This window comes from Tachypleus tridentatus, chromosome 13 (assembly GCF_004210375.1).
Source record: "Tachypleus tridentatus isolate NWPU-2018 chromosome 13, ASM421037v1, whole genome shotgun sequence".
NCBI lineage: Eukaryota > Metazoa > Arthropoda > Merostomata > Xiphosura > Limulidae > Tachypleus > Tachypleus tridentatus.
In genome coordinates, this window is record NC_134837.1 from 116,195,685 (window position 1) to 116,222,988 (window position 27,304).

Below are 27,304 nucleotides of genomic sequence, written 5' to 3' on the forward strand. Positions count from 1 at the left end.
ATAACACAGAGACCAAGGCCTTAGTCATTACTCTGGTACTAGTAAGGTTTGTCAAACACTGAGTGGTTATGGTGCAATCATACTCTTTATGATTTATGACATACTGATTCATCTCATACATCCCATCTGCTTTACTAAATGCTTAACATAAAAATAAGACACTCAAATCCAGCTCTTATCATTCAAATATTTAAAAGTATTCTCTCAGATCAGTGGTTCTTAACCCGAGTTCAATCGAACTCCAGGGGTTCGATGAGTCAGTCTCAGGGATTTGGCAGAGGTCAAGACACACACATTGTGTATGTGTCTGTTCCATTCTCCCCACTCATATGATTTGCAACGTCATGCAACACTTGGCCATCATTGGCTGCGGCTGATCACGTCACATCCCATGGCCCTAATATCTGTGCTGCAGGGAACTTTGTGCGCTTAGCAGTCGACTTGTAACTGTACTAATTGTGTCATTTGCAATTTTTTCCTAATCTTTCAATCCCTTCACACTAAGTATGTCGAGCAAAAACAGAAAGTGGTGGACGAATATACACAATATGGATTCACGTGTATAATGGTGTATGATGGGAGTCAGCGTTCTCAATGAATGATTTGCAATGCCAAATTGAGCAATTCTAGTCTAGCACCAGCAAAACTGAGAGAACACTCCCTAAAACTGCATGGAAATGGGAAATACAAGAACACAACACTTGCTGAATTCAAAGTAAAGAGAGCCAGGTTTGATGAAAAGGCTACTTTGCTGTTCTCAGCTTTAAACTCATTGACAAACCAATCCTCACAGCATCGTACGAAGTTGCGTACTTGATCGCAGAGCAGGGCAAACCACACACCATTGGTGAACCACTCATAAAAAAAAAAAAAAAAGCTACATTGAAAATGGCAAATATCATGCTGGGAAAAGCTGCTAAAAATAAGTTAACCCAAATTCTTCTTTCAAATGACACCATCAGCAGCAGAATAGATGACATGAGCGATGACATCTTGGCTCAAGTAGTTGCAAATCTGATTTCAAGCCCAGCAAAATTCAGCCTTCAATTTGACGAGACCACCAACATTTCCAATTAAAGCCAGCTTGTTGTATCCATGCTCTACGTGGAGAACGAGATTTTTATTTTGTAAACCTCTTACAACAACAACTAAAGCAGCTGACGTGAAGAAACCTGTGGATGACTTCTTCAGAGACAATAATCTTTTGTGGGATATGGTTTTTGCAGTTTGTTCGGACGAAGCTCCAGTCATGCTGGGACGAAACTCTGGTTTTGGTGCGCTGGTGAAAGCCGATGCACCACACATCATTGTAACTCACTGTGTTCTGCACAGGCATGCGTTGGCAACAAAAACCTTGTTTTCAAAACTGGCAGAAGTATTAAAAATTGTAGTGGAATGTGTGAACTTTGTGCGAAATAATGCCCTGAAGCACCGCATCCTCAAAGAACTGTGTAATGAAATGGACTCTGATTTGGAGGTACTTCTGTACCATTCTAACGTTCGGTGGTTATCCCAGGGAAAGGTGCTGAATCATGTTTTTGCCTTGCATGTGGATTTAGCCCTGTTTTTGTGAGAGCACCAACATTGTCTTGCAGATTGCTTCGAAAAATCTGAGTACATTTTGGCATATATGGTCGATATCTTCAATGCTCTTAATCATCTCATTCAACAGATGCAAGGCTGTGGAGTCAACATCATCGAAGCAGAAGAAAGCCTGAAGGTTTTTCAATAAAAGCTACCGTTATAGAAATGACAACAGAGAATGATAACTTCGCAAACTTTCCCTTGCTGGACGACTGTGTAAGTAAGATCAAAGATGTGTCTGAAATCGGAAACATTTCTGTACCCAGGGAACTGAAGTAAGCAATTGCCATGTGCTTAGATGAGCTCACAAAGTCTCTCGATGGATACTTCCCCACCAGAGAGTCACATCCAGCATGGGTGAGACAGCCGTTCATGTTTAGTGTTGCGAGAGCAGATGTCAGTGATGAATACCTCAACAAAATCATTGAACTTCAGCAGAGCCAGGTTCAACAGCAACGCTCTCAACGTTTTGGTGTCACCAAATCGTAGCGTACCCTCTTATTGCTAAGAAAGCCCTTGAGGTTCTCATACCGTTTGTTACAATGTATCTTTGCAAGCAATCCTTTGAGGATGGTAGATATAAAAAAAATGAAGAAACGGAACAGACTTTGTTGCAAAAAGGATACGAGAGTGGCACTTGCCAAGGTGAAGCTGCACATTTCTCAAATTGTCTCTGAAAGGCAACGGCAAAAGTCACATTGATTTGCAGTAAATATTCATTGAGTTATGTTTTTGTTTTTGTGTGAAATTCATGTTTTGTTGGTTTTGTTCTTTGAACACAGTGAAATTGTGTGCAACTGATGCATGGTTCATTTTATGCACTAATAAAATATATACTTATATTTTGAATTTGAAAAAATAATATTTTATTTTTCCAATTATGAAGGGTTCAGTGAATGCAAGTATGAAACTTCCGGGGTTCAGAACCTCCAACATGGTTAAGAACCACTGTCTCAGATTAACTGCATCCACCACAATTGAAGCCAACCCATTCCAAAGGCTAACCACTTTGTTAGAAATATAAGGCTGGTGTAGCTGAAGATGACTCCTACCTTACTAAAAATTTATACATACATACATACAAACACACACACCTTTTTTTCCTTGTAGTCTTATTCTTGCACTTAAGTACGAACAACAATAATACATCAACACTAAAGTCCCTCAATCAGATACCCTCTACTTAGTTTTTGAAGAGAAAATTTCAGAGATCTTAACACATCTTCATGTGATAACCTATCCATGCCAAATATTCTAGAAACCCTTCTCTGAATTCTCCCCAGCAATCTTATGTACTCTTTGAGGTAAGAAGCCCAATATTGAACAAAATACTCCAAATATAACCTGACCAATGACCTATACTATAACATTATAACCTCTTCAGACTTGTATTAATTATTCCTCTCCACAACTAAAAATCCTATTTGCCCTACTACTAACAACAGCACATCACTAGGATGGCTTAAAAGAAAAATTAACCAGAACATAAAGATAATATTCTTCCATAACACTTGTGTTTACTTGTGTCAAAATTATACTAATATTTCAAATTGTGGTATCTTCCATGTAATACCTTGCAATTATTATAATTAAAAGCCATAAATCATTTATTAATTAACTCATTAACCCTTTTGCAATGGGTCAAAGGCCATGTTGATTTGCATTTTATTGAACTACCATTTTATGAAATTTTTTCAACAAGTTTGGAATCAAACTGTAGATTATAATTCAAACTTTAATGAGTTAATTTCTCAATTTAAAAGTAGATATTAAAAGAACCCACCTAAATATAGATTTTTAGTGAGTCATGTTGTATGTTGGATCACTTGTTAAAATTAGATGTTTTTGATGCACTGAATCAAACACAGTGGGCTCCCCCCCCATTCACCTCTTTCCATTTTTGGAAACTGTTCCTTATATACACTTACTTCAAAATGTGACATATGAATAACAAACTAGCTGCTTAGAATGATCCCCTGAGTGATTTTACCCACCATTTTAATTTTTGAAAAGGTTTCTGCATTCTTTTGATCCAAAATTTTAATGAGACAGGTTGAATCTAATCTGCTTAAAGTTTCATATTTTTTTTAAACCTCAATACATCTTAGTTACCAAGCTTAGCAAATTATAGACAAATGCTATGGTATCAGTATAGTTATTTATGATTTTTCTTATGATATATATATAAAACCTAAAAAAACGAAACTGATTCATATCCTTCATGTGCAAAATTTTAAAATACTTAGCAATCTATGTCCAGCAACAACCAAATACAAAGGTTATGGCAAAAAGTAATTGTTTGCTTTACTTCTTGATTTGTTGTTCTGTATTTGAAGAGAAACAAGTTTAATAGTTTATTTCTAAATAGTAATAATCTATATATACATATGTAACAAAAAAATTGAAATGTAACTGTATATTACAAAATAATAATCTATTAAAAACAGCCAACATAGGGAAGAATAAAAGGTTAGTTTTATATTACAGGATACATAACAAGTGCGCATGCACAGCACCAATGCAAGTTATGCAATGATAGGTAGGCTTGATTGGAAGGTCAATATAATAATATATATTTGTAAAGATATAGCATTATAAGACTTAAGCTACTAGGATTAAACATCTGTATTTTTGCATTATAATATGTAGTCATTCTAGAACCCAAAAAAAAAGCATAATTTATATTCATTTCCTAATTTTTATTTTGAGTTGTGATGTTGGTTAAGTGGCAAACCCCCACATAACTGACGTATTACTGAAAACAAACATTTGAAACATATTTAATGAAGTTCTATAGATTATGCAACTAATATTTGATTTTTTAATCATAACATGAAATCACTCGGACTAGTAACGAAAAAGACTAGTTTCACAGACAAAACGTTAGTAAAAATACTTCATTAAAAAAAAATCAGTTTTTATACAAAATACTTGTAATTTTTACTAAATGTCTACCATATCTTGTGAAGATATATATGCTGTAAAATTATAGTGCAAATACTTAACACATGCAAATGTGTAGACAAACTCATGTATATTGTACAAAGCCCACAGCAAAAGGGTTAAAGTAACCCACTAGTGACCTCAATGCTTTTTTTAAAATCACCTCCCCTAAGAAGAGAAATAACATTACCAAACTTGTTATTTATTTGCACTTGCCCAATATTTGAGATACACTAGTTGTGTGTTAAATTATAGCTGTCTGAAACTTAGAGTTTTTACAATGAGAAGGCTTCAGATATCTTGATATAAAGTAAACTTACAGTTTAGAGGTAATTTAATGGGCAACATACAAAACTTCGAGTACCAAGTTAACAATGATGAATGCAGGTTATATGAAGAAATTTTCATAGTCTTCAGTTACCAGCACTTTACACAGAAATATACATAAATTATGAAAAAGAAGTCACATGACTAAAGTGTAACCTTGTGACCTAACCATTAAATAAAAAGCCTTCCTTTATCTTGTAAATGGGTTAGTTCATAAAATACAGTTTGAAAGAATTATTGTTAATTATTACACAGTATTGTTCTGGTTAGTAAAAATAATTTAATTTTTAAATCATTTGTTATTCTCTAGTGAATTAGGTTTTGTTATTTTTTTTTCCCAATTCCTATTGTATCAATGAAAATTAACCACATTGAGATTTATGTTGTATTACTTGTTAATGTTTGTACCTAGTTTTAGACAGGCACAGGTTTACCAATTGTTTCTTGGAAATGATAAACTTTTATTGCAGCTGTTCAAGTTTGTTGTTTTTTTTAATTATTTCTCTTGTTATGTTTAATAAATTGTTTTTCACTAATTGTAGTGGTGTTTTGCTTAAACTGTTACAATTTAATGATTAATTAAGAAGGCAATTAAAAGATTTACTTGTATATATTTCCAATACAGATTTGAGTTGATGGCAATTGAACTTATAAAACAGTTTTTCTTTTTTATGTTCACTATTTATTAAAAAATAAAAACACCATATTTAAACAAAGTACCAATGATTCACAAAATACCTTAAAGTTTCAATCAATCTCTAGTCACGAGACATTTTGCTTGGTACTGTACAGGAGAGCTACTTAAATCTAATGATGACTGAAACTTCTTCAAACATTGTACATTTGTCACTATGCTAAACCTGTATTTAATTTTTTATTCATTAATCATTCAACCCATCTCTAAACTGTACGATTACTTCATATAAATTTATCTAACACCTTATTATTGAAGATTGTTTCCATAGCTTCCAAGCAGATATAATTCAACAATAACACTTCCACAATTCACAAAATAGGCACATTCATAGAAACTATAACAAAGAAACCTCTTAGTTTTTGTTTTAACATATCAGCACATGATAATCTATTTGCTTTATCTAGTCATAAATAAACTATTTTGTTATAGTTTCCTTTTAAGGCTTTCTTTTATCAGCAAATGATCAAGCTACTTGTTGTAGCATCACACGAAAGATGTCCAAGGACTATACTAAAACTAAAGTAAAGGCTTAAAATCAAGAAATGGATAACATACTCTCAACGGGCGAGAGGTTTTTGATAAGAATCAACTTATTCTTTGAGGTGGGCAGAAAAAAAATGAAAATGAAGCAGCAAATACATTATTGTATTTAGAGGTAAATCATACAGCTATGCAGAAATGAAAATACAGTAAAACCTGTCTAAGGCAGAATCGCACGGGACATAGTAAATTTTCAAGCTTAGAAAGTGAACGTGGATTTCCTTAATTATATATAATTTTTGAGCGGAACATTATACTTGCTTGATTCAAGGAAAGTAAGACGTTTGTGAATAAAGTTATTATACTGTTTATGCCATATTTATTAGAATAAGAACAAAAATAGACATTCAAAACACAAGTACACAAAATCTTAATCAAATTTATTTGAAGAAACTTTCCAGTTTCAACTGTTGTTTTTTTAATGGGCTTTCTCATGCAGTTAATAGAGTGCCAATTCTACAGCTTTTTCATAAAGTTCATTTTCTCCCTTCAATGTTGCATACAGTTTGACAGCATTAATATAACTTAACACTTGCAATGAAGTAAGAATTTGTTTCCTCGTGATCTTTAACTTGTAAAATTAGGGAACACAAGAATTTATTTTTTTTTCCTGAGAATTATTTAAAGAGTAGAATTTTGCACTTAAAAGAAAATATATATTTCTACAAATCATGAATCTAATTTAAGCTGCAAAAATAATGACAGCAGAAAAAACAAACAATATATTTAACCAATACTTACTGTAACAAAATATGTGAGGATTTATTAACATTTAAACAAGTTATTATTAATATTTAAAGAAATGATTGATTAAAGAAGAAATTAATATATCAAAGACATTTTTTCACCTTACTCAGGTTCTAATCCCACTTGTTGATAGATGAGGTAGGTGAAAGATAGTTTTCTGTCCCCATTATACAGGTTCTGTCATATAGAGGGCCTTTTATAAGAGAAATCTTAAGATAATGCTGCAAAATTTTGATAATTCCAGCTTGTACAGGTTTTACTGTATTAACTTGCTTCTTCATGCATTACATGAAGTTAGAATATCAATTTTAAAATATTTCTCAGCTAAAATTTTCTAATTTCTTAGAATTAATATACAAAATTGACTTAACATTTTTGACAAAAACATGGAAAACTAGCAAAAGATACACTAATTTAGAAGTATTATTTTATTCATCCAAAACTATTGTGTTTGTAAGTGTATTTTACATTTAAAGTAGTACAAACTCTATAATAACTTGAAATTAATACAATTAATAGCATTAGCAATTGATGTGTTCAGAGGAAAATGAAGTTTCACAATAAAAGGATAATAATAGCCAAGCTAAAGAATATTATTTATAACACCAAGGGACAATCAAACATTTTGGAATTCAACAGATGCAATCTTTGTTATCTAAAACAAAAAAGTTACATCATTCTTAAGTATGTAACTAAATACATAGCTATAACAACAGTACTTTTTGATTAAACAGAATCTGCTGAATTCCAAAATGTTTATCTCTGTCATATTTGGGTTATAAATTAATAGCATTCTCCAAGTTTTTACCTAACAACTTTGACAAGATTTATAACTGTAAACTACTAGTAATTTATCAATATGAAAGTTCTCAGATATAAAAGACTTTAGTGTAGGTAGTGTTGTTAATTAGTTTATTTATTCATTTTGTGTTTGTAATTCATTCATTTTAGGCTATTGAACACTGGTGTCAAGGCTATGGGGAATTCTAGAAAACCTAAGCGAAAGATGTATAAATTGCTGAGACCAGACAAGAGCAAATAGCCTAACAGTTAATATATTAGAGAGTTTTACAGGTTGAAAGAGAAGGTGAATAATTTGTCTTGTTAAAGGGCTTTAAAGTTTACTGAACCAACCTGTGTGGACTTTGACAAAAGTCAGACCATTACCAGAAGGTCAGAACAGAACTGCAATAACCACCTAACAACATAAGTGAATTTGGATACTACTGTGATAAAAACTGGCCTAAGTGGACTTTGACAAAAAGAGAACAGTATAGTGTTTAAGATACAACTGTAATCTCCATAATACAAAGACTTTTGTATACACATTTAACTTGCTTCAAAATATATACATTATTTTAAAACAAGTGGAATCTGTGTTTGTTTATTGTTGAATGTATCATCAACAAGTGAAAAAGACATACTGCAAAAAAATCCTTAGCCCAACACACAAATGTACATTACTGTATATACTATTAAAAAATAGTATGTTTATATCAAAAGTTTATAAAATCATTCAGTAGTTCTTTTAGGTCAAAATCCAGTGACTTAAAATCATGTGGTCTTTATTTCCCATAATGTGTTTGACATGGAAAGGAAAACAGTTAAAAAGGTGAATATTCTATATTTTATAATTAAATTTCAGATATAATTACATTAAAAAAAAAAAAAAAAAAAAAAACTTATAAAAGCTTACACCTAACTACATATTTTGGCATTCATTAAAAAGATACCAGTATTCAATTTTGTCTTAAATTGTCACAACACTTACACTTTTTCTTATTTTAAAGAACAACAAGAACACAATGAAAAGTCAATTTCATAACAAGAAAATGTCACAACAGGTATCCTATGTAGTACTAACTTTGATGAAAATAAATATCAAGTCTAGAGTGTGCACACACAGTTAGTACCTGAAGAAAGTCAAGGCACAAACATTTATCATGGCAAAGTTTAATTAAAGTTCATGTTACATTTGTTTAGAAACAACAAGTTACTGTGGAAAACTTACACAAATTGCTGTAAGCTCCAGTAAAAACAAAAAACCTTATGGTAATAAACAAACCAATTAAAACACTGACATCTAACATGATATTAGTGGTTATTTTATTAATTTCTGAAAACAACAGATAGAAAGGATAGAATGGTAGCTTCAACATCATTGGATTCCTCTCCTAAATCTGTCGTTGTTTATACAATATTAAATAATATAATTAATTAAAATCAAATTTCAAGGTTTGCTCTTGGATCTTATCAGTAGCTCCATATCAACTCATAGGATTTTAAAGAATACATTCGTACAGTTATATGTTAGATACATAACCTTACATTAAAAAATAGTAAATTTACTCATTATTTAATACTCATGTAGTCAGAGAGTTGACAATGGCTGCTACCAAGTCAACAATTTAAAATTAATGACAGTTGCAGATAGCCCTCGAGTAGCTTTGCAGAAAATTCAAAAAACAAACCAAACAAATGTGATGGTCATTTTTGTGTGGATGCTTCACGATTTGAGAATATTGGGTTTTTCTCAATTCCACTAAATTTTCTCATATTTGGTATTGCAAATTTAGTAGTGCAAGACTATGGAAAGGCAGCTAGTCATCACCACCCACCGCCAACTCTTGGGCTACTCTTTTACCAACAAATAGGATTGACTGTCACATTATAATGCCCCCATTGCTGAAAGGATAAGTACGTTTGGCACGAGCAGGATTTGAACCCACGACCCTCAAATTACGAGTCAAACACCTTAACCCATCTGGCCATGCTGGACCGAAATACTGTCCTACCCCAAGTACCAATACCAAGTCTTAGAAGCCTTTAGATTTGCAGCTGAGCCACTGGGGCGAATGGAACACCCATTGTGTAGTTTTGTGCTTAAACAAATATAATGATAATATTTCAAATATTTAGGTATTCAGAACAATTAAAAAACAGTAAATTATCAAAAACCTTAATTGATTATATTCATGACAAATGGTTTAATCATAATTATGATTAATAACTTGTTGAAAAAAAAACAAAAACAGTAGTAATTGTAAATATTAAATTTTGAGTACTTAATTTTTTCATGACAATAATTGGGTAATTTATGGTATGCTAATAAATGTAGTCACTACACATAGGCAATTGAGTGAATCTCCCAGCTCTATTAAAGAGCTCAATGTTTAATTGAGTAACAATACCACAAATCACCATGCTATAATTTATCTGTTTTTCCCAAGTACACTATAAGCATCTTTATTAACACTTGCATACATACAGTATATAGATAATTTAATTTATAACTATACAATAAACACAGTATAATCTTGTTATAACTACCAAGTTTAAATATTATTTTAGAGATGATCAGTGGATTGTGAAATCTTTCCTAATACATCAGTAACATTGAATAATAATACACATTATCTAAAACCTCTGAATAAAGAGTATTAAACATTAAATAATGAAATGAAAACATACAATGAATATTATGGAGATTAAATGAAAATATATCATAATATATATATATTTATTATAAATGCCTTCTGAATAGATAAACTAGTAATATTGTACATATTATTAGCTGTTAAAAACATAACTACAGTAAAAATCTAATATTTTTGCAAACTGCCAAAAACTATAAACTCCCAGAAACTTTACTGAAAGATATTTTTCCTGGTGGAAGTAAATACTGTACCATCAGTGTAGTCCATAATATTCCTTCAAGAGTTTCCCTGGCAGGAAAAACCTTAGACATATTTAATCCATACAGTTTGTTTAATTGTTTATATTTACTAAAGTTTATGCTGAGTTAGAAAAAGTTTTATTTCCTTCTTTTGTTTTAATCACAAATTTTGTCCTTCTAAATTTTCAAAATTATTTTTTCTGTTTTAGTTTTATTTTGAAAATTAAAGTAATAAATTAAAAATCAGGTATATTACTCTTTCAATGAAATCACAATTTTCATCCAATTAAAATTCTTTGTATTCAAAACTATTGTTGTTATTCATATTCAATTCTGTTCATATTATACAATACATTTTAAGAAGAAAAACTCTGGATGTTGTATTCACATGTTTGTGGTTTAAATATTCTTTAATGTATTAAACACATAATAGCACCACCCCTTCACAACAGTTGCTTTTACAATCTATTTCTTGCATTTATTAGATTCATTTTACTTCAATGATGAATACAGTTTGTTTGTTTTCCGATACATTCAATTTCTTACAAGGATAATATAAAACTTTGTAACAATTTTTTTTACCACTATCAACCAGTGTTCTTCAAATGGTGGTTTGTGACCCCTTGAACATCTTTCTAGGAAGAAAGGGAGAGTGGGGGGGTACAGATTCTCCAGAAACATTTAAATAAAATTGCCATGTTTTTCATCCTTGAGAAATGAAAGGCAATGAGAGGTGAGGTCATGATGACCAAAGTTCAAACATGGGAGTTATCTGGCAAACACAGCTGAGAAACTCTACTATCATTATTAACAATTTACAGAATATACTGCTTTTAAGTGAGAAAATAAGCAAGTGAAATGCTTATATCTTAATTGTAAATTACTATTAAGTATGAGACTTTAAAACAACTGTGATACATGATAGCTTAAATGGTCCAACCAAACTTAACATAATTACATAATTTCTAACAATTTTATATAAAATTGCATAATCAATGGTTGACTATAAAATCACTAGCTAATCAGAGTTTAAATTTCTAGACTTACTTATGTCATGTCTTGGTGAATATTAACCAATTTATGACTTTTGACTTTGTCAACACTTCGTTTTTAATACAGTCAATCAGTTGGATCAATCCCATGCACATTTGGTTAATAGTCTGTTAAAATACTTGTAAAAAGTCTAATGTGCATTTGATGTTCTTATTTCACAAAATGCAAATTAAATTATTGTTAATGGTGAGATTGCATTAATCAAACAAAAAATCTAAAACATATAGTAATGGTTGCAAACTCTAAATGTTACCACATAAACAATGAACAACTTTTTAGGTTTCTCTGCATAATCTGTATTGTGTATAATCTCAAATTGTTGGCTACATAAATTTTGCTACATAAAACTTGCACCTCTGCTTAAACAAATTTATTAGTAAAGGTTGCTATCCAAGTCTGTGAGGCTCAAAAGAGGTTTTTTTTAGTAATTCCTGTTATGTGAACATCTAATTATTATATGTAGAAACTATACTGGTTAATCAACAATTATTGGAAAATGTTTTGATCTCAGTTATCCTGTCCCATTACTTTTCATTGTAAATATTATTATATTATATTATTATATCATTATAATAATACACTTTTTGATACACAACTTGTTAGCTTACGATATTTACACAGCGCACTGCCCTAGTTAACAAAAATATTTATTCTAATTAGTAAGTTATTGTATTTCACTTTCACACTTCTCTTTACAACTACAAACTGATGAAATTTGGTTGCAAACTTTTAGGTATTAATAACATGAAGATTCGTTATTACTATTAACGATACTCAACAAAACAAACGATTCACACTAACAATATACCTTATAAATTACAATTTATATAAACAGAAGTGAATTACTCTTATTACTGTGAATTACAGGTTTCTCTGCATAATCTGTATTGTGTATAATCTCAAATTGTTGGCTACATAAATTTTGCTACATAAAACTTGCACCTCTGCTTAAACAAATTTATTAGTAAAGGTTGCTATCCAAGTCTGTGAGGCTCAAAAGAGGTTTTTTTTAGTAATTCCTGTTATGTGAACATCTAATTATTATATGTAGAAACTATACTGGTTAATCAACAATTATTGGAAAATGTTTTGATCTCAGTTATCCTGTCCCATTACTTTTCATTGTAAATATTATTATATTATATTATTATATCATTATAATAATACACTTTTGATACACAACTTGTTAGCTTACGATATTTACACAGCGCACTGCCCTAGTTAACAAAAAATATTTATTCTAATTAGTAAGTTATTGTATTTCACTTTCACACTTCTCTTTACAACTACAAACTGATGAAATTTGGTTGCAAACTTTTAGGTATTAATAACATGAAGATTCGTTATTACTATTAACGATACTCAACAAAACAAACGATTCACACTAACAATATACCTTATAAATTACAATTTATATAAACAGAAGTGAATTACTCTTATTACTGTGAATTACAGGTTTCTCTGCATAATCTGTATTGTGTATAATCTCAAATTGTTGGCTACATAAATTTTGCTACATAAAACTTGCACCTCTGCTTAAACAAATTTATTAGTAAAGGTTGCTATCCAAGTCTGTGAGGCTCAAAAGAGGTTTTTTTTAGTAATTCCTGTTATGTGAACATCTAATTATTATATGTAGAAACTATACTGGTTAATCAACAATTATTGGAAAATGTTTTGATCTCAGTTATCCTGTCCCATTACTTTTCATTGTAAATATTATTATATTATATTATTATATCATTATAATAATACACTTTTGATACACAACTTGTTAGCTTACGATATTTACACAGCGCGACTGCCCTAGTTAACAAAAAATATTTATTCTAATTAGTAAGTTATTGTATTTCACTTTCACACTTCTCTTTACAACTACAAACTGATGAAATTTGGTTGCAAACTTTTAGGTATTAATAACATGAAGATTCGTTATTACTATTAACGATACTCAACAAAACAAACGATTCACACTAACAATATACCTTATAAATTACAATTTATATAAACAGAAGTGAATTACTCTTATTACTGTGAATTACAGGTTTCTCTGCATAATCTGTATTGTGTATAATCTCAAATTGTTGGCTACATAAATTTTGCTACATAAAACTTGCACCTCTGCTTAAACAAATTTATTAGTAAAGGTTGCTATCCAAGTCTGTGAGGCTCAAAAGAGGTTTTTTTTAGTAATTCCTGTTATGTGAACATCTAATTATTATATGTAGAAACTATACTGGTTAATCAACAATTATTGGAAAATGTTTTGATCTCAGTTATCCTGTCCCATTACTTTTTCATTGTAAATATTATTATATTATATTATTATATCATTATAATAATACACTTTTTGATACACAACTTGTTAGCTTACGATATTTACACAGCGCACTGCCCTAGTTAACAAAAATATTTATTCTAATTAGTAAGTTATTGTATTTCACTTTCACACTTCTCTTTACAACTACAAACTGATGAAATTTGGTTGCAAACTTTTAGGTATTAATAACATGAAGATTCGTTATTACTATTAACGATACTCAACAAAACAAACGATTCACACTAACAATATACCTTATAAATTACAATTTATATAAACAGAAGTGAATTACTCTTATTACTGTGAATTACAGGTTTCTCTGCATAATCTGTATTGTGTATAATCTCAAATTGTTGGCTACATAAATTTTGCTACATAAAACTTGCACCTCTGCTTAAACAAATTTATTAGTAAAGGTTGCTATCCAAGTCTGTGAGGCTCAAAAGAGGTTTTTTTTAGTAATTCCTGTTATGTGAACATCTAATTATTATATGTAGAAACTATACTGGTTAATCAACAATTATTGGAAAATGTTTTGATCTCAGTTATCCTGTCCCATTACTTTTCATTGTAAATATTATTATATTATATTATTATATCATTATAATAATACACTTTTGATACACAACTTGTTAGCTTACTTATATTTACACAGCGCACTGCCCTAGTTAACAAAAATATTTATTCTAATTAGTAAGTTATTGTATTTCACTTTCACACTTCTCTTTACAACTACAAACTGATGAAATTTGGTTGCAAACTTTTAGGTATTAATAACATGAAGATTCGTTATTACTATTAACGATACTCAACAAAACAAACGATTCACACTAACAATATACCTTATAAATTACAATTTATATAAACAGAAGTGAATTACTCTTATTACTGTGAATTACAGGTTTCTCTGCATAATCTGTATTGTGTATAATCTCAAATTGTTGGCTACATAAATTTTGCTACATAAAACTTGCACCTCTGCTTAAACAAATTTATTAGTAAAGGTTGCTATCCAAGTCTGTGAGGCTCAAAAGAGGTTTTTTTTAGTAATTCCTGTTATGTGAACATCTAATTATTATATGTAGAAACTATACTGGTTAATCAACAATTATTGGAAAATGTTTTGATCTCAGTTATCCTGTCCCATTACTTTTCATTGTAAATATTATTATATTATATTATTATATCATTATAATAATACACTTTTTGATACACAACTTGTTAGCTTACGATATTTACACAGCACTGCCCTAGTTAACAAAAAATATTTATTCTAATTAGTAAGTTATTGTATTTCACTTTCACACTTCTCTTTACAACTACAAACTGATGAAATTTGGTTGCAAACTTTTAGGTATTAATAACATGAAGATTCGTTATTACTATTAACGATACTCAACAAAACAAACGATTCACACTAACAATATACCTTATAAATTACAATTTATATAAACAGAAGTGAATTACTCTTATTACTGTGAATTACAGGTTTCTCTGCATAATCTGTATTGTGTATAATCTCAAATTGTTGGCTACATAAATTTTGCTACATAAAACTTGCACCTCTGCTTAAACAAATTTATTAGTAAAGGTTGCTATCCAAGTCTGTGAGGCTCAAAAGAGGTTTTTTTTAGTAATTCCTGTTATGTGAACATCTAATTATTATATGTAGAAACTATACTGGTTAATCAACAATTATTGGAAAATGTTTTGATCTCAGTTATCCTGTCCCATTACTTTTTCATTGTAAATATTATTATATTATATTATTATATCATTATAATAATACACTTTTTGATACACAACTTGTTAGCTTACGATATTTACACAGCGCACTGCCCTAGTTAACAAAAATATTTATTCTAATTAGTAAGTTATTGTATTTCACTTTCACACTTCTCTTTACAACTACAAACTGATGAAATTTGGTTGCAAACTTTTAGGTATTAATAACATGAAGATTCGTTATTACTATTAACGATACTCAACAAAACAAACGATTCACACTAACAATATACCTTATAAATTACAATTTATATAAACAGAAGTGAATTACTCAAAAATATATCGTACTACTCCAGTTTTTCCACTGAATTCAGTTAAACGATCCATTTTTCCTTTATAATTCGTATTTTACTATCTATAGTTTTATAAGTAAACAAAAGTGAAATATTTTTACCATTGCAATTATTTCATCGTTCTCATTCTCCGCCATGATTAATCATATGACAATGGTTACAAGAAAGTTCAACGAATTCTTCGCTAAGGTATAGCAACGATTAATACTCAAGACGTTTCAGTCACATGCTAGGATATGTTTCGCCAGTTTTATAGAGAAAGCAGCTAGGGCGCATTTCCACCTGTACCTATATTGAAGCTTATTTGTTTGTCGATGGGGTCTCCGGGGAAAGGGAAGGCGGATGGCTGTCACAAGCTTCAGTTATTTAAACTCAAAGGAAGCTTTGAGACTAATTATAGTCTCAGACTAATTATAAAGATTTTATTGTCCTTTCTTTTTAAAAAATTACTAAAACTTGATTTCACGAATTAGTCGTGGTCCTAAATACAAATTTGCTGAGTGGTGGAATATACAAATATCCAACCGTTAAAATAAGTGGAAAGTCCATTTGTGGATAATGATGGTTTAAATTTAATTAATCTTGATTACTTTTAGGATAAAAGAATATTTCTGACTATCAACCTGGCTGAATGATATTGTATATATTTGAAATCATAGAGAGGGGAAATGTCATATAAATGGATTCAACAAATAAGAAGTTAGTTTTGTTTCCTTCAAATTTATGTATATATTTTTAAACTCTTTTTTTTTTTTTAACCGCCCCTCCTCTCAGTGGCACAGCGGCATGATTGCGGACTCCCACCGCAGAGCATCGCACCAAACACGCTCGCCCTTTCAGCCTCGGGGGCATTATATTGTTCAGTCAATCCCATTATTTGTTGGTAAAAGAGTAGCCCAAGAGTTAGCGGTGGGTGGTGATGATTAGCTGCCTTTCCTCTAATCTTACACTGCTAAATTAGGGATGACTAGCGCAGACAACCCCCGTATAGCTCTAGGCGAAATTCAAAAACAAAACCCGCTGCAGAGCACTATATAGCCCATTGTGTAGCTTTGTACTTAATTCCATACAAACAAACTTTTTAACCTTAAGTTGATTGGTCTTGTTCCACCCGCCAGCTATTACTGATACAATAAAACCGTCATCATTTCCCGCATGCGTTAGTGATAATGTTATGGACTTAAAACACCAAAATCCGGTTTTGAATTCACTGAAGTGGACAACATGCATATAGTCCATCGTGTAGCTTTGCATAAATTAAAGAAAAAACAGTTTATGATATGCTCAAAAGTTATGATAGAAATTCTAAAATACTTTATTTTTTCCATAATCTTAAGTTAACACAAAAGACAAAATAAACGGGATTTAGTAAGAAATCGGAATGTGACATTCTTAACATTTATACATAGACAACATAGCCACCATACAGTTACCTGAGTGCACATCCCATAGGAGATCCATGGAACCTGTCTCTAGATAAAAAGTTTAGTGATTTATGGTGTATTGAAGGTGTAATATGACCACATTAATATAGAGGCTGAGTAGGTTAAATTTAAACAATTTTGAAGGTAATATTTGGTAACTTGGCCCATATGGAATAGCACTGAATACCGACTTCATCTTTGGCTGCTTTAAATATGTAACTACTAAACTAATTAATCATGGAAGTAACTTCTATAACTGTGTCTTGTGACACATTTTGTGAGATGGAGATTATTTTTGATTATGTAGTGTACAGTCGTTTGGGATACATAAATGGCTGTTGCCACCCTTATGTGTTCTCATCTTTTATAAGACACCACATTTGGCTTACTATAACCAGGGTAATCAGTACTGCAAGTCTCTTTTAGGTTGGTCCTGGTTCCCAATACTAATAAGCATAAGTATATCCCCTTCTTGGAAATTTTAAGCTCCTGATCTGTACACATCTTTATGGCACGAATATTTTGTGTCTGAAAGACCTGTTACATATTCATCTCAAAAGTCGCTAATTTTCGTCGGCCAAACAATATCAAAACTTTTTATTCGCTTTAGAGGTCACGTGACTTGATAATATGCATGTTCAAAATTATTTTAACATAACGTACTTTGTAGTGTTGCCTTAGATAAATGTACGCAGTAAACTGAATAATACTGGAATAACTGAATTAATTGGAGAGATCTAATTAACGTGGCTAGATATGGGGTTAGGAGAAACTTATTAAATAATGTTTTTTTTTAAAGATTGAATTTAAACTAATACATCTTTAACATTTTAAATACATATAACCTGTACTTGAATTTTAAGAATGTGAGATTTATTCGATTTTATAATTATTTAATTTATACATCTTCTTAACGTACACCCATCTAAAGCAGGATTTAATATTTCAAGTATAATTTTTATAACTATTTCAATGAATCTAACTTTGTAATAAAACTGCATATGCAGTTTTGGGTAAAATACCATATTTTTTCCTTTCTATTTAGTCTATTAAGGTTATAATTTCTTGTTTGTAAAATTTATAAAAAATTTTCTTTCTTATATGCTTTGAGGCACGAGTTAATATCATTAAATAGATGATTGACTTTGACTTATGGCCTAGCGCGTTAAGGCGTGCGCTTCGTAATCTGAGGGTCGCGGGTTCGCGCCCGCGTCGCGCTAAACATGCTCGCCCTCCCAGCCGTGGGGGTGTATAATGTTATGGTCAATCCCACTATTCGTTGGTAAAAGAGTAGCCCAAGAGTTGGCGGTGGGTGGTGATGATTAGCTGCCTTCCCTCTAGTCTTACAGTGCTAAATTAGGGACGGCTAGCACAGATAGCCCTCGAGTAGCTTTGTGAGAAATTCCCAAACAAACAAAAAAAAAAGACTTTGACTTGCACTTACCTCAGCCTTACATCACTTCTATACTGCTGAGAAGGAAATTCTTTTGTGTTTGACTTTATAGGTTTTCCTGGCTACATCATTCCCTTGAAGGTGATGAAAAGATATGAAAGGTTCTGTCTTTACAGCATTTCTCAGTGAAAGTGTAAAGATGAAGAGGGTGATAATACACTCTAGGAGAATTAACCCTATCTGAATTTGATGATAGTGATATTTCTCAATTCTCAAAAGTAGAAAGAAACGTAAATGCAAGTGTGCGTCTACTGCAAGCTGAATCTGTCCTGTGTTTTAATTTTATAAATAAAATAAATATTTTTGTTCCCTATAAAAATTTTGGTTTCAAATTTTCTTCATTTGATATGGTCAGAGTTGAAATTTCTAAGTATTTCCACAATCTCTTTTCTTCTAAGTCTCTTCTTAGAACCATTAATATATAACTGTAGGAAAGCAAGTTATCAAAGAATACCACAATGCAAAATGGTAAAGTCGAAACTTGGTGTTGTGATTAAAGAATTTAATTTCATGAAGCTTCTGATTTTTGACAAATGTAATTTTATACATTTCCTTATACTTTATAAAACTAACTTTTATGTTTAAAAACTCAAAAATATTATTTTCCAGATGATGTCGATTGGTTAGAGATACGACGATCTGAGAATGGAGCATGATCAAAAACAAGTATTCTTGTAGATGCTGGATTTTAGCTGCTCATTCAAAAAGACATTACTCTAAACTTGACCTAAATGCAAATTTGATGAGGTGAATTGCAGCTAAAGACTCTTCAAGTTGTTAAATAAGTTGTTCAACTGAACTTGAACTTTGTCAGGCAGAAAACGCAGACAGAGAATCACTATGGCAGCTAAGTTGCATTCTCTATGTCCTAAGATTATACAGCTCCCAAGTTGTCAACAAAGAGTAACACCAACAAAGAATAAAAGATTTATCCGAGTTTGTAGTAATTTAAAGTACACATAATTTTTAAGTACGTATTAAAATGTTTGAAATTTAACTCCTCTCCCATGATTTCATAGCTGTGCTCATGGATCTAATGTGGTAAAGAAATTGAACTGACTATCCAACGAAACAGAATATGTAATTCTAGGGGAAATAACTATATTTTTACATTTTCTTCCTCCAAGAGTTTTCAAAAATTCCCTACTTACATATCTTTTATTTTGGTCCAGAGAAGACCATAAGTGTAATTAAGAATGAAATCAGTCATCTGAAAAGATGACTCGCTGCCGCAAAAGGTAAGAAGCACCACGAAAATGGCTATTCATGGGGCAGTCAAAAGTTTCTCTTAATAGAAAGAAGAAATGGGACCATTGGGGGTCACAAGGAAACTCAAGGCCACAAATAACAATCTAATACTTTATTTGCACCAGCTACAACACTATATCAACCAATAACTGAGACAACACCACATGGTGTTGCGGGTGTTTCACCTGAAAGATACCTCATATGCTACCACATGTCAATGATAGAAAAGTGAAGTAGCAAATGTTTCTGTTATTCATGGAGGCAGTTAAGAAAGCCTTGAACTACATTCTGAAGCAATTCATACTATTTGAAATCGATGGATCGAGGAATAAGCAGTGCAATGCTTAATGCTGACTTTAGACGGTCCAACATTTAGTGTTATCCAGAATTTAGAAAAGATGAAACCCAGTTACTAGGAAGTGATTTTGGCTGAATTGTATCAATGTTTTGCCTGATAAAGAATTAATATACTTATCGGACTTCATTAAAAGGTACTAGGCCAACGAACTTCGCCATATTTTTGGATGATCTGTGACACATTCCATCGTAGCTAAATTTATCAAGGGCCTAGCAGTCAAGAAAATTCTTCATCGTATAGGAAGTTGGGTTACACAAACCTTAAAACGGACTTTTTTTCTCTGGAAATTTAGCATGGGATGGTCACTTCAAGAAGAAGTTGCTCAAAACAGTAGCTACAATGGTCCCACCTCAGCTAGAACAAACGTCAGAGATGTTCACATCTCCAAAGAATGCTGAAAGTATATCCCAGTGTCTTAACTCTATAAAATCCAGGTGCGTTGTTTTATTGCATTGCTAACAACATTAATGGATTAAACACTTTGAAACTTTATAATTTCCACCTATTATGTGGTTTAATAAAATGAAACATCTTATTTCTATAGGCGATATTTCTGAATTTGGAGCTTTGAAATTATTAAAACATTTTATCGTATTAATAAAAAATAAAATACCTACTTTTATCGCAGATTTTTATATCTTCCTAAATTCTTTTAAAACAGTCCTATAAAGTTTTAATTTTATAAAACTTCAAAGTTGATCTCTTGTTTGATATGGAAAACAAACGTAATTTCATTGTTTTGACTGTTTGTGAAAGTAACTTTTACTGCGCCAAAATTTGCAGCAAGTTGACTTTTTAAAATTGATAATCAGAAGGTTTCATTTAATATAAGTATAGCCACATAAATTATGCATGGCTTATCCTGGGAAATATTATAATACAGACCTAACACTGTCAGTAAACTCATTTTTATTAATTTCAGAATTACATGAGACGTTAAATTTTTTGCAGGTTGTCCCTCACAGTCTAAAATCCTTTAGCTTTCAGTGTCATAATGATAAATAATCTGTATGTAGTACACTGACCCAAAATATTTTGTGTGGCTTGAACAATAACAATTAACGTATGGTATATAGAAGAACACTTGTAACAGAGTCTAATTGTGCACTGCAGAATGCATGTATGTATGTACATGCCTGTTTTGTTACATTTAATTGTAATTGTGTAAAATACCAGTTAAGTGTAACAGATGTGTAAATGTTTTGCACAATGCCAATTGTGTATTTGCATATTTGTATGAAAACAAAGTACTGTAGAAATTATTCTCACATGAAATAACATAATTTGACTATAAGATAATTTGGAAATGTACATTTAATGGTAAAATTCTTTTATTATGCTGTACACAAATATATTCCTGCAGTGTTTTTGAAACTAATCCACTGTAGTGTACTGCTCAAGTTGGAAAAGTCAGGCCTATATCACTGGTATTTCTCCACTTTTGTTTTTAAGATCCGTGAAATTACACTGTGGCATACACTATTCAAATAGCTGTTTTTTGAGAGTAAAGTCAGGTATTGAGAAAAAATTGGATTTATACTTCAATATTTTCTTTGCTATTATAAATGCTGGTAGGCTAAAATTATTGCACAACTTATAAAAGTTGAAAAAGGATTAGTGAGTGTCTATTATGGTAATTAAAATTTTGTTATTTACATAGTAAAGTAAGGTACACAAATACTTATACTGAAGATAGGTATTATGGTATGGAGATTAGACAATGCTAGACTAATGAAACGGTAATTAAAAGTAACACATTTCATTTGTTTTTAATTATTTAGGCGGGGGCCTAGATCCTGGGGGAGATGGGTGGGATACATCCCCTACAGTTTGGTCTGTTGAATTGTTTTATTGCATTACAGGCCTACAAATTGTGTGTTTGTTCTTGTCATTCTCGTGTTCTTACCAATCGAATTACATAATTAGGCCTAGATGTAAGCTTTTTCAGTAGCCAAAATGTACATCTTTAATATAGGCGTGTTTCTAAGCTTTTCGATCTCAGTATCAGTCAGTAAGCCTAAGTATACATGCAAGGCTTGCAAGCACTATCACAGAATCTACCCACGTCTTGTACGTAGTGTAAGATTAAGTAAAATTTTCATCGCAACAGATTGAACAGAGCATGAAATTCGAAAATATTACTCCCAAGCGTAAACTCCTGTGATCTAGATCTGGCAGGCCATTTGTAGCTTGTAACTGCATCAATCTTATGTGTACATTGTGCAGTTTTCCTACGCCATTTGTTCTTATGCATGTCTAGCCGTTTTTGTTATCGAACGCCTTACTCTCCTTAGCTGTCGAATCCGCTGACCATAGTGTACGTTTAGTGTACAGTTAATGACAGGTTCGGGCCGCTCGGATCCAGACGCGCCTTACATCACCTCCCTCCACTCCCTTTAGTCTCAGCCTCGATTTTACAACAGGGCTCATTAGACTTGTGTTTGTGGCCCTCATTAATCCACGAAATTTCAGATTATCACCGCCCTCTAATAAAGTGCTGGTGCTTTATGGTAAAAGAACAATATATTCTCTTATCATAGATAGTAAAAATATTGTATTTTCTTGTATAATTAGAACACAAAATGGGCGATTTCCACGGTCTGAAGCCTCTACTCGAATTGTATTGGTAGTTTTTGTTTAGGTGTTTTTATTTAATAGACGTACTTATAGACATTATATCACAACGTGTTTGCCTTTTGATGAGCTTTAACAGGAATATAATATATTTGTGATTGTTTAAGTATTTTTCGAGAAACGTGCATTTACTTGTATTGTAACTGGCACACATCATTGTCTCAGCGATGCCCAGGCGGTCAGTCGGCTCGGTAGTCACTGTGAGTTTCGCGCGTTTGACTTAAATACATTGTACAGTTCAGTCCTACTTCCCATAGACCAGTATATATTTGTTTTTCCTCAAAATTTTGCGTCTGAAAATTACAGCTTGTGTTTTAGTAGCATTAAGCGCGACCCGCCAGGTGTTGCACCAGGTGGTAATGCTGTTTACTGTGGATGGATTTTAGTGGCGGCCAGAAGGGGTCTACGTGATATGCTCCATACTGCCATGTCGTCAGCATATTGCGACGCATAGGTGTACTTGAGCTTGGGGAAGGGGAAGTCATTAACATATAGTACATACAACAGAGGGCTCAGTACTGAACCTTGGGGAACACCTGCTGAGAGGTGAACAATGTGGGATGTAGCGTTGTTAATTCTTACTTTAGCTGTTCTGTTGTCCAGAAAGCTAGATATCCATCTTGTTAGGGTTGACAGGAGGTTAAACTGAAGGAGTTTAAACTTACGACCCTGGTGCCAGACAGAATCAAAGGCTTGTTTCACATCTAAAAATAAGCTCACTGGGATGTGACTTCTATTAAAACCTTGAATAATGGATTCGCTTAATCGAACTAAATGATCTACAGTTGTCTTTTTCTTCGGGATGCATTTTGTATTTCAGAAAGTAACATTATTTTCCAAGTACCACGTAATGCGAGAAGCTAAAATTTTTTCTAATAATTTACCAATGCTATTAATTAGGCTAATGGGTCTATAGTCTTTTGGATTATTGGATGCAGGGGTTGTTTTAGGTCTGACTTTAATTATGGCGGACTTGCATTGGGGCGGGTAGTACCCTGAGTAAAAAGAAGGGTTAAATAAGGCTGCTAGATAGTTTATGAATGAGGCGGAGGCTTTTTTAAAAATGATGTTACGTATTCCATCCTCACCTCGGGCAGTATTTGTAAGTGTTTTGGTTGCTAGTTTGATTTCGACCTATGTAATGGGTCTAGTGAGTTTATGAAGGTCGGTGAGGTGGACACTGCTGTCGTGAGATAAGTAGCATGGGAAATTCGTACTAAATAGTGTTATATTATCTGATGAAATTCTGGATTGTGCAAAAATGTTTGTGATCAAAATGTGGCGAGTTCGGAGTGGTGAAAACCTGTTTGTAGTAACCGGCTAATAAGTTGGCTTTTTCGAGGTCGCTAGTTGCTGAGCTGCTATCGAATTTTAAATTGGGAATGCTGTTGGTTGAGTTATCATTACATATGCTCTTGAACTTCCTCCAGAATGTAGCCGGATCTTTGTATGAATTGTCTAATGACACATATAACTCGGATCAATTTTGATCTTTTTGTTCGTTAATTCGACGCCTGATAACGTGAGTTACTCGGTTGATTTGGGTTTTGATCTCGGGGTCGCAGGAGATTATGAATTGGCGTCTGAGTTTACGTCTTTTGGTGATAAGTGAATGTACTGCTCTAGTAAGTTTCCATGAATTTGGATGATTGTTGATACGGCGCTTTGGATTTATTGTGTTCATTGCATTAGTTATCGTATTGGTGATGATTGACAAATAATCATCTATAGATTTAGAGTTGTTGGCCTGAGTAATAACTTGTGGTACAGTGTTATCGACGTATTCCCAAAAAGAGTCCCAGTTAGTGGTAGAGTAATCAAAAATACTGGATTGGATAGTTGTGGTTAATTTAGATCATGAGTTTTAACGAGGCTGATGTACTGTTTGCATCTCTCGCTTTTCTTTGACCACATTTGCGTCAAAGAAACCGTCAAATGGGTGTGAATGAGAAGCTGAGCTTCTCGCCGCAGTCTTTGATCTCTCTCCGACTCGTTGGCCGCCTCCGCAGCTGGTTCCGACACTCCTCAAAGAGTTACATAAGTATGTTAATTTTGGGGCCATCTGTAACCACCACTCCAGATTAATAAATATCTTTCCACTGAAGTCCAGTTCACCAATCTCGTACTCCATTGAGAAATTTTCTCTTGTCGCGTGTGGGGTGAAGAGAAACAGTAGTTTCTGACTGCCCCTGGTTAAGTTAAATTATAAATTAACCTAAATACTTATCCAGTTTTTTCTTTCCTACTTCCCAGCTTTCGACTGAGAGCTTTGACACCGAGCTAGTCAGACGTGTTTTTCTCCTCCTGCTATACCAGAATGACGTTCTCATTATCTGGTCCTGCTGTGCCAATCTCGCCAACGGTCCCGCCGGTAATTGTCGACGGCCTACCGCCTCACCTTTCGCCTCTTCAAATTGCCACGTTTATCGCGCAGGCTAAGTCTGGCGCCTCCTTAGACCCTTCCAGAACGCGAATTCTTCGCAGAGGGGGAATTCTCCTCCAGCCGTCAATGCCTGAAGACTTATCTTACTTTTGTGAGCCATGGAATACCCCTATTAAATTCAGATGTTCACCCACCAAGAGCCCTACTAACCTGTTCAGTGTGTTCCTGAGAGGAGTACACCACTTCATTCAACCAAGTGAAATCAAATGCACCATTGAAAACCAAACCAAGTCCGTGATATACGCCATGCACCTGATATACTCGAAATCCTCCCAGCAAGCTACCAACTTCATGAAAATTGTAACACCCAGTAAACATATTACCGATACCATTCTACGGAATGGCTGCTACTATCACATCTTTCATTTTAGTGCTGAACGCTCCCGACGCCACCCAACCAAACCAAGGACACCTAAGCAACCTGAACCTGTCTTGCTACCTAACGCAGTATCTACTCCACCCATCGACCCTCCACAAGTTATAAATCAATCATCCGACAAGTGTACCCAAACAGATTTCGGTAAGAAAACAAGTCAGAGCACCCAAACCACCACTGAAGAGACTAAAACTTGTGAAGCCTCTGCTTCGACTGATAATGTCCAAACAGCAGACGCTGTTTCTCAAACAAACATAACCATGATTCATGAAGAAACCCAATTTCCTGGAAACATGCAACTCACGAGAGCATCCAGCAAGTTAGTACAGGAAGAAACCCAGAATATACACTTTCTGCCTAGAAAAAAAGAGCTTCTTTGTCTTTTCTCCTTTGCCCAAGCTGAAAGCAGACCTATGTAGCACAGATGATCCGTCATGTCCTTTAGAACATTCGCCTTCTTTGTTTTAAACGCACCCTAGTTGCAATCTATGTTTATCATTTGCACATCTCTTTGTTATTGTAAGTGCTACTGTATGTCTCTTGTAATTAACCCTTGTATTTTTCTTTCCTTATAGCTCTTCTTCAGACATGGTCAGGTCCTTTATTTGGTGCCCAGGCCGTGAAAGTAGGTTTTCTCGGGGTACTCACGTTTCCTCCCACAGCAAAAGTTCCATTTCATAGGATCTATTGATCCCAGCCCTGAAAAGAGGTCAGCCACTTTAGTTCCTAAATTTTAAGTGTTTAAAGTCCAGTCAATCCAAGTCATGAGTCTTAATTATGTCGGGCGTACTGTGTTTGCATCTCTCTGCTCCCTTCACTTCGACAACATTTAACCCACGTAATTCTTCGGATGCTTGTGGATGTTGTGCTGAACCTTTTCCATTCATTCTCCGTTTTCTCTCCGGCTCGTCGTGCCACTTCTCAGCTGTTTCCCGACGCTCCTCACTCAGATACATAAATCTGTCAACTTCAAGGTCATTAGTGACCATCGCTCGTGATTAACAACCAACATGCCACTCCAATTCAATTAATTATTTTCGTGATCAGGTGACTAATTTATTCTTGCCTCGTGTGGGGTGAAGAGAAACAATAGTTTCTGACCATCCCTGGTTATTTTTCGTTCACCTTTGGGGAACGAAATTATAAATTAACCTAAATACCTATCCAGTATTTTCCTTTTCCTACTTCCCAGTCGTTTTAGAGGGTTTTTTGGTTCCACGCTAGTCACAGAGCAAGTCAGGCGTGCTGTTATCTCTGCCAACATGCTTTTAAAGACGAAACGTTCATCTACGCCAGTCAGGCCGCCAGTATCAACGGTAATTGTCGACGGTCCACCGCTGAAACTCACGCCGCTTCAAGTCGCCACGTTGATCGCCTAAGCCAAACCAGGGGCAACCATCGAA

General features: G+C 33.0%; 1 protein-coding gene across 1 annotated transcript in view; it reads right to left on the reverse strand.

Moving 5' to 3' along the window:
- Positions 1-16,523, reverse strand: part of rogdi (rogdi atypical leucine zipper) — a 45,781-nt gene extending 29,258 nt beyond the window's left edge. Inside the window, exon 1 of the mRNA XM_076484584.1 lies at positions 16,067-16,523. Within this exon, the coding sequence (XP_076340699.1) occupies positions 16,067-16,102 (36 nt within the window). The 5' untranslated portion in view covers positions 16,103-16,523. The remainder of the gene's footprint in view (positions 1-16,066) is intronic.
- Between the last annotated feature and the right edge of the window lie 10,781 nt (positions 16,524-27,304).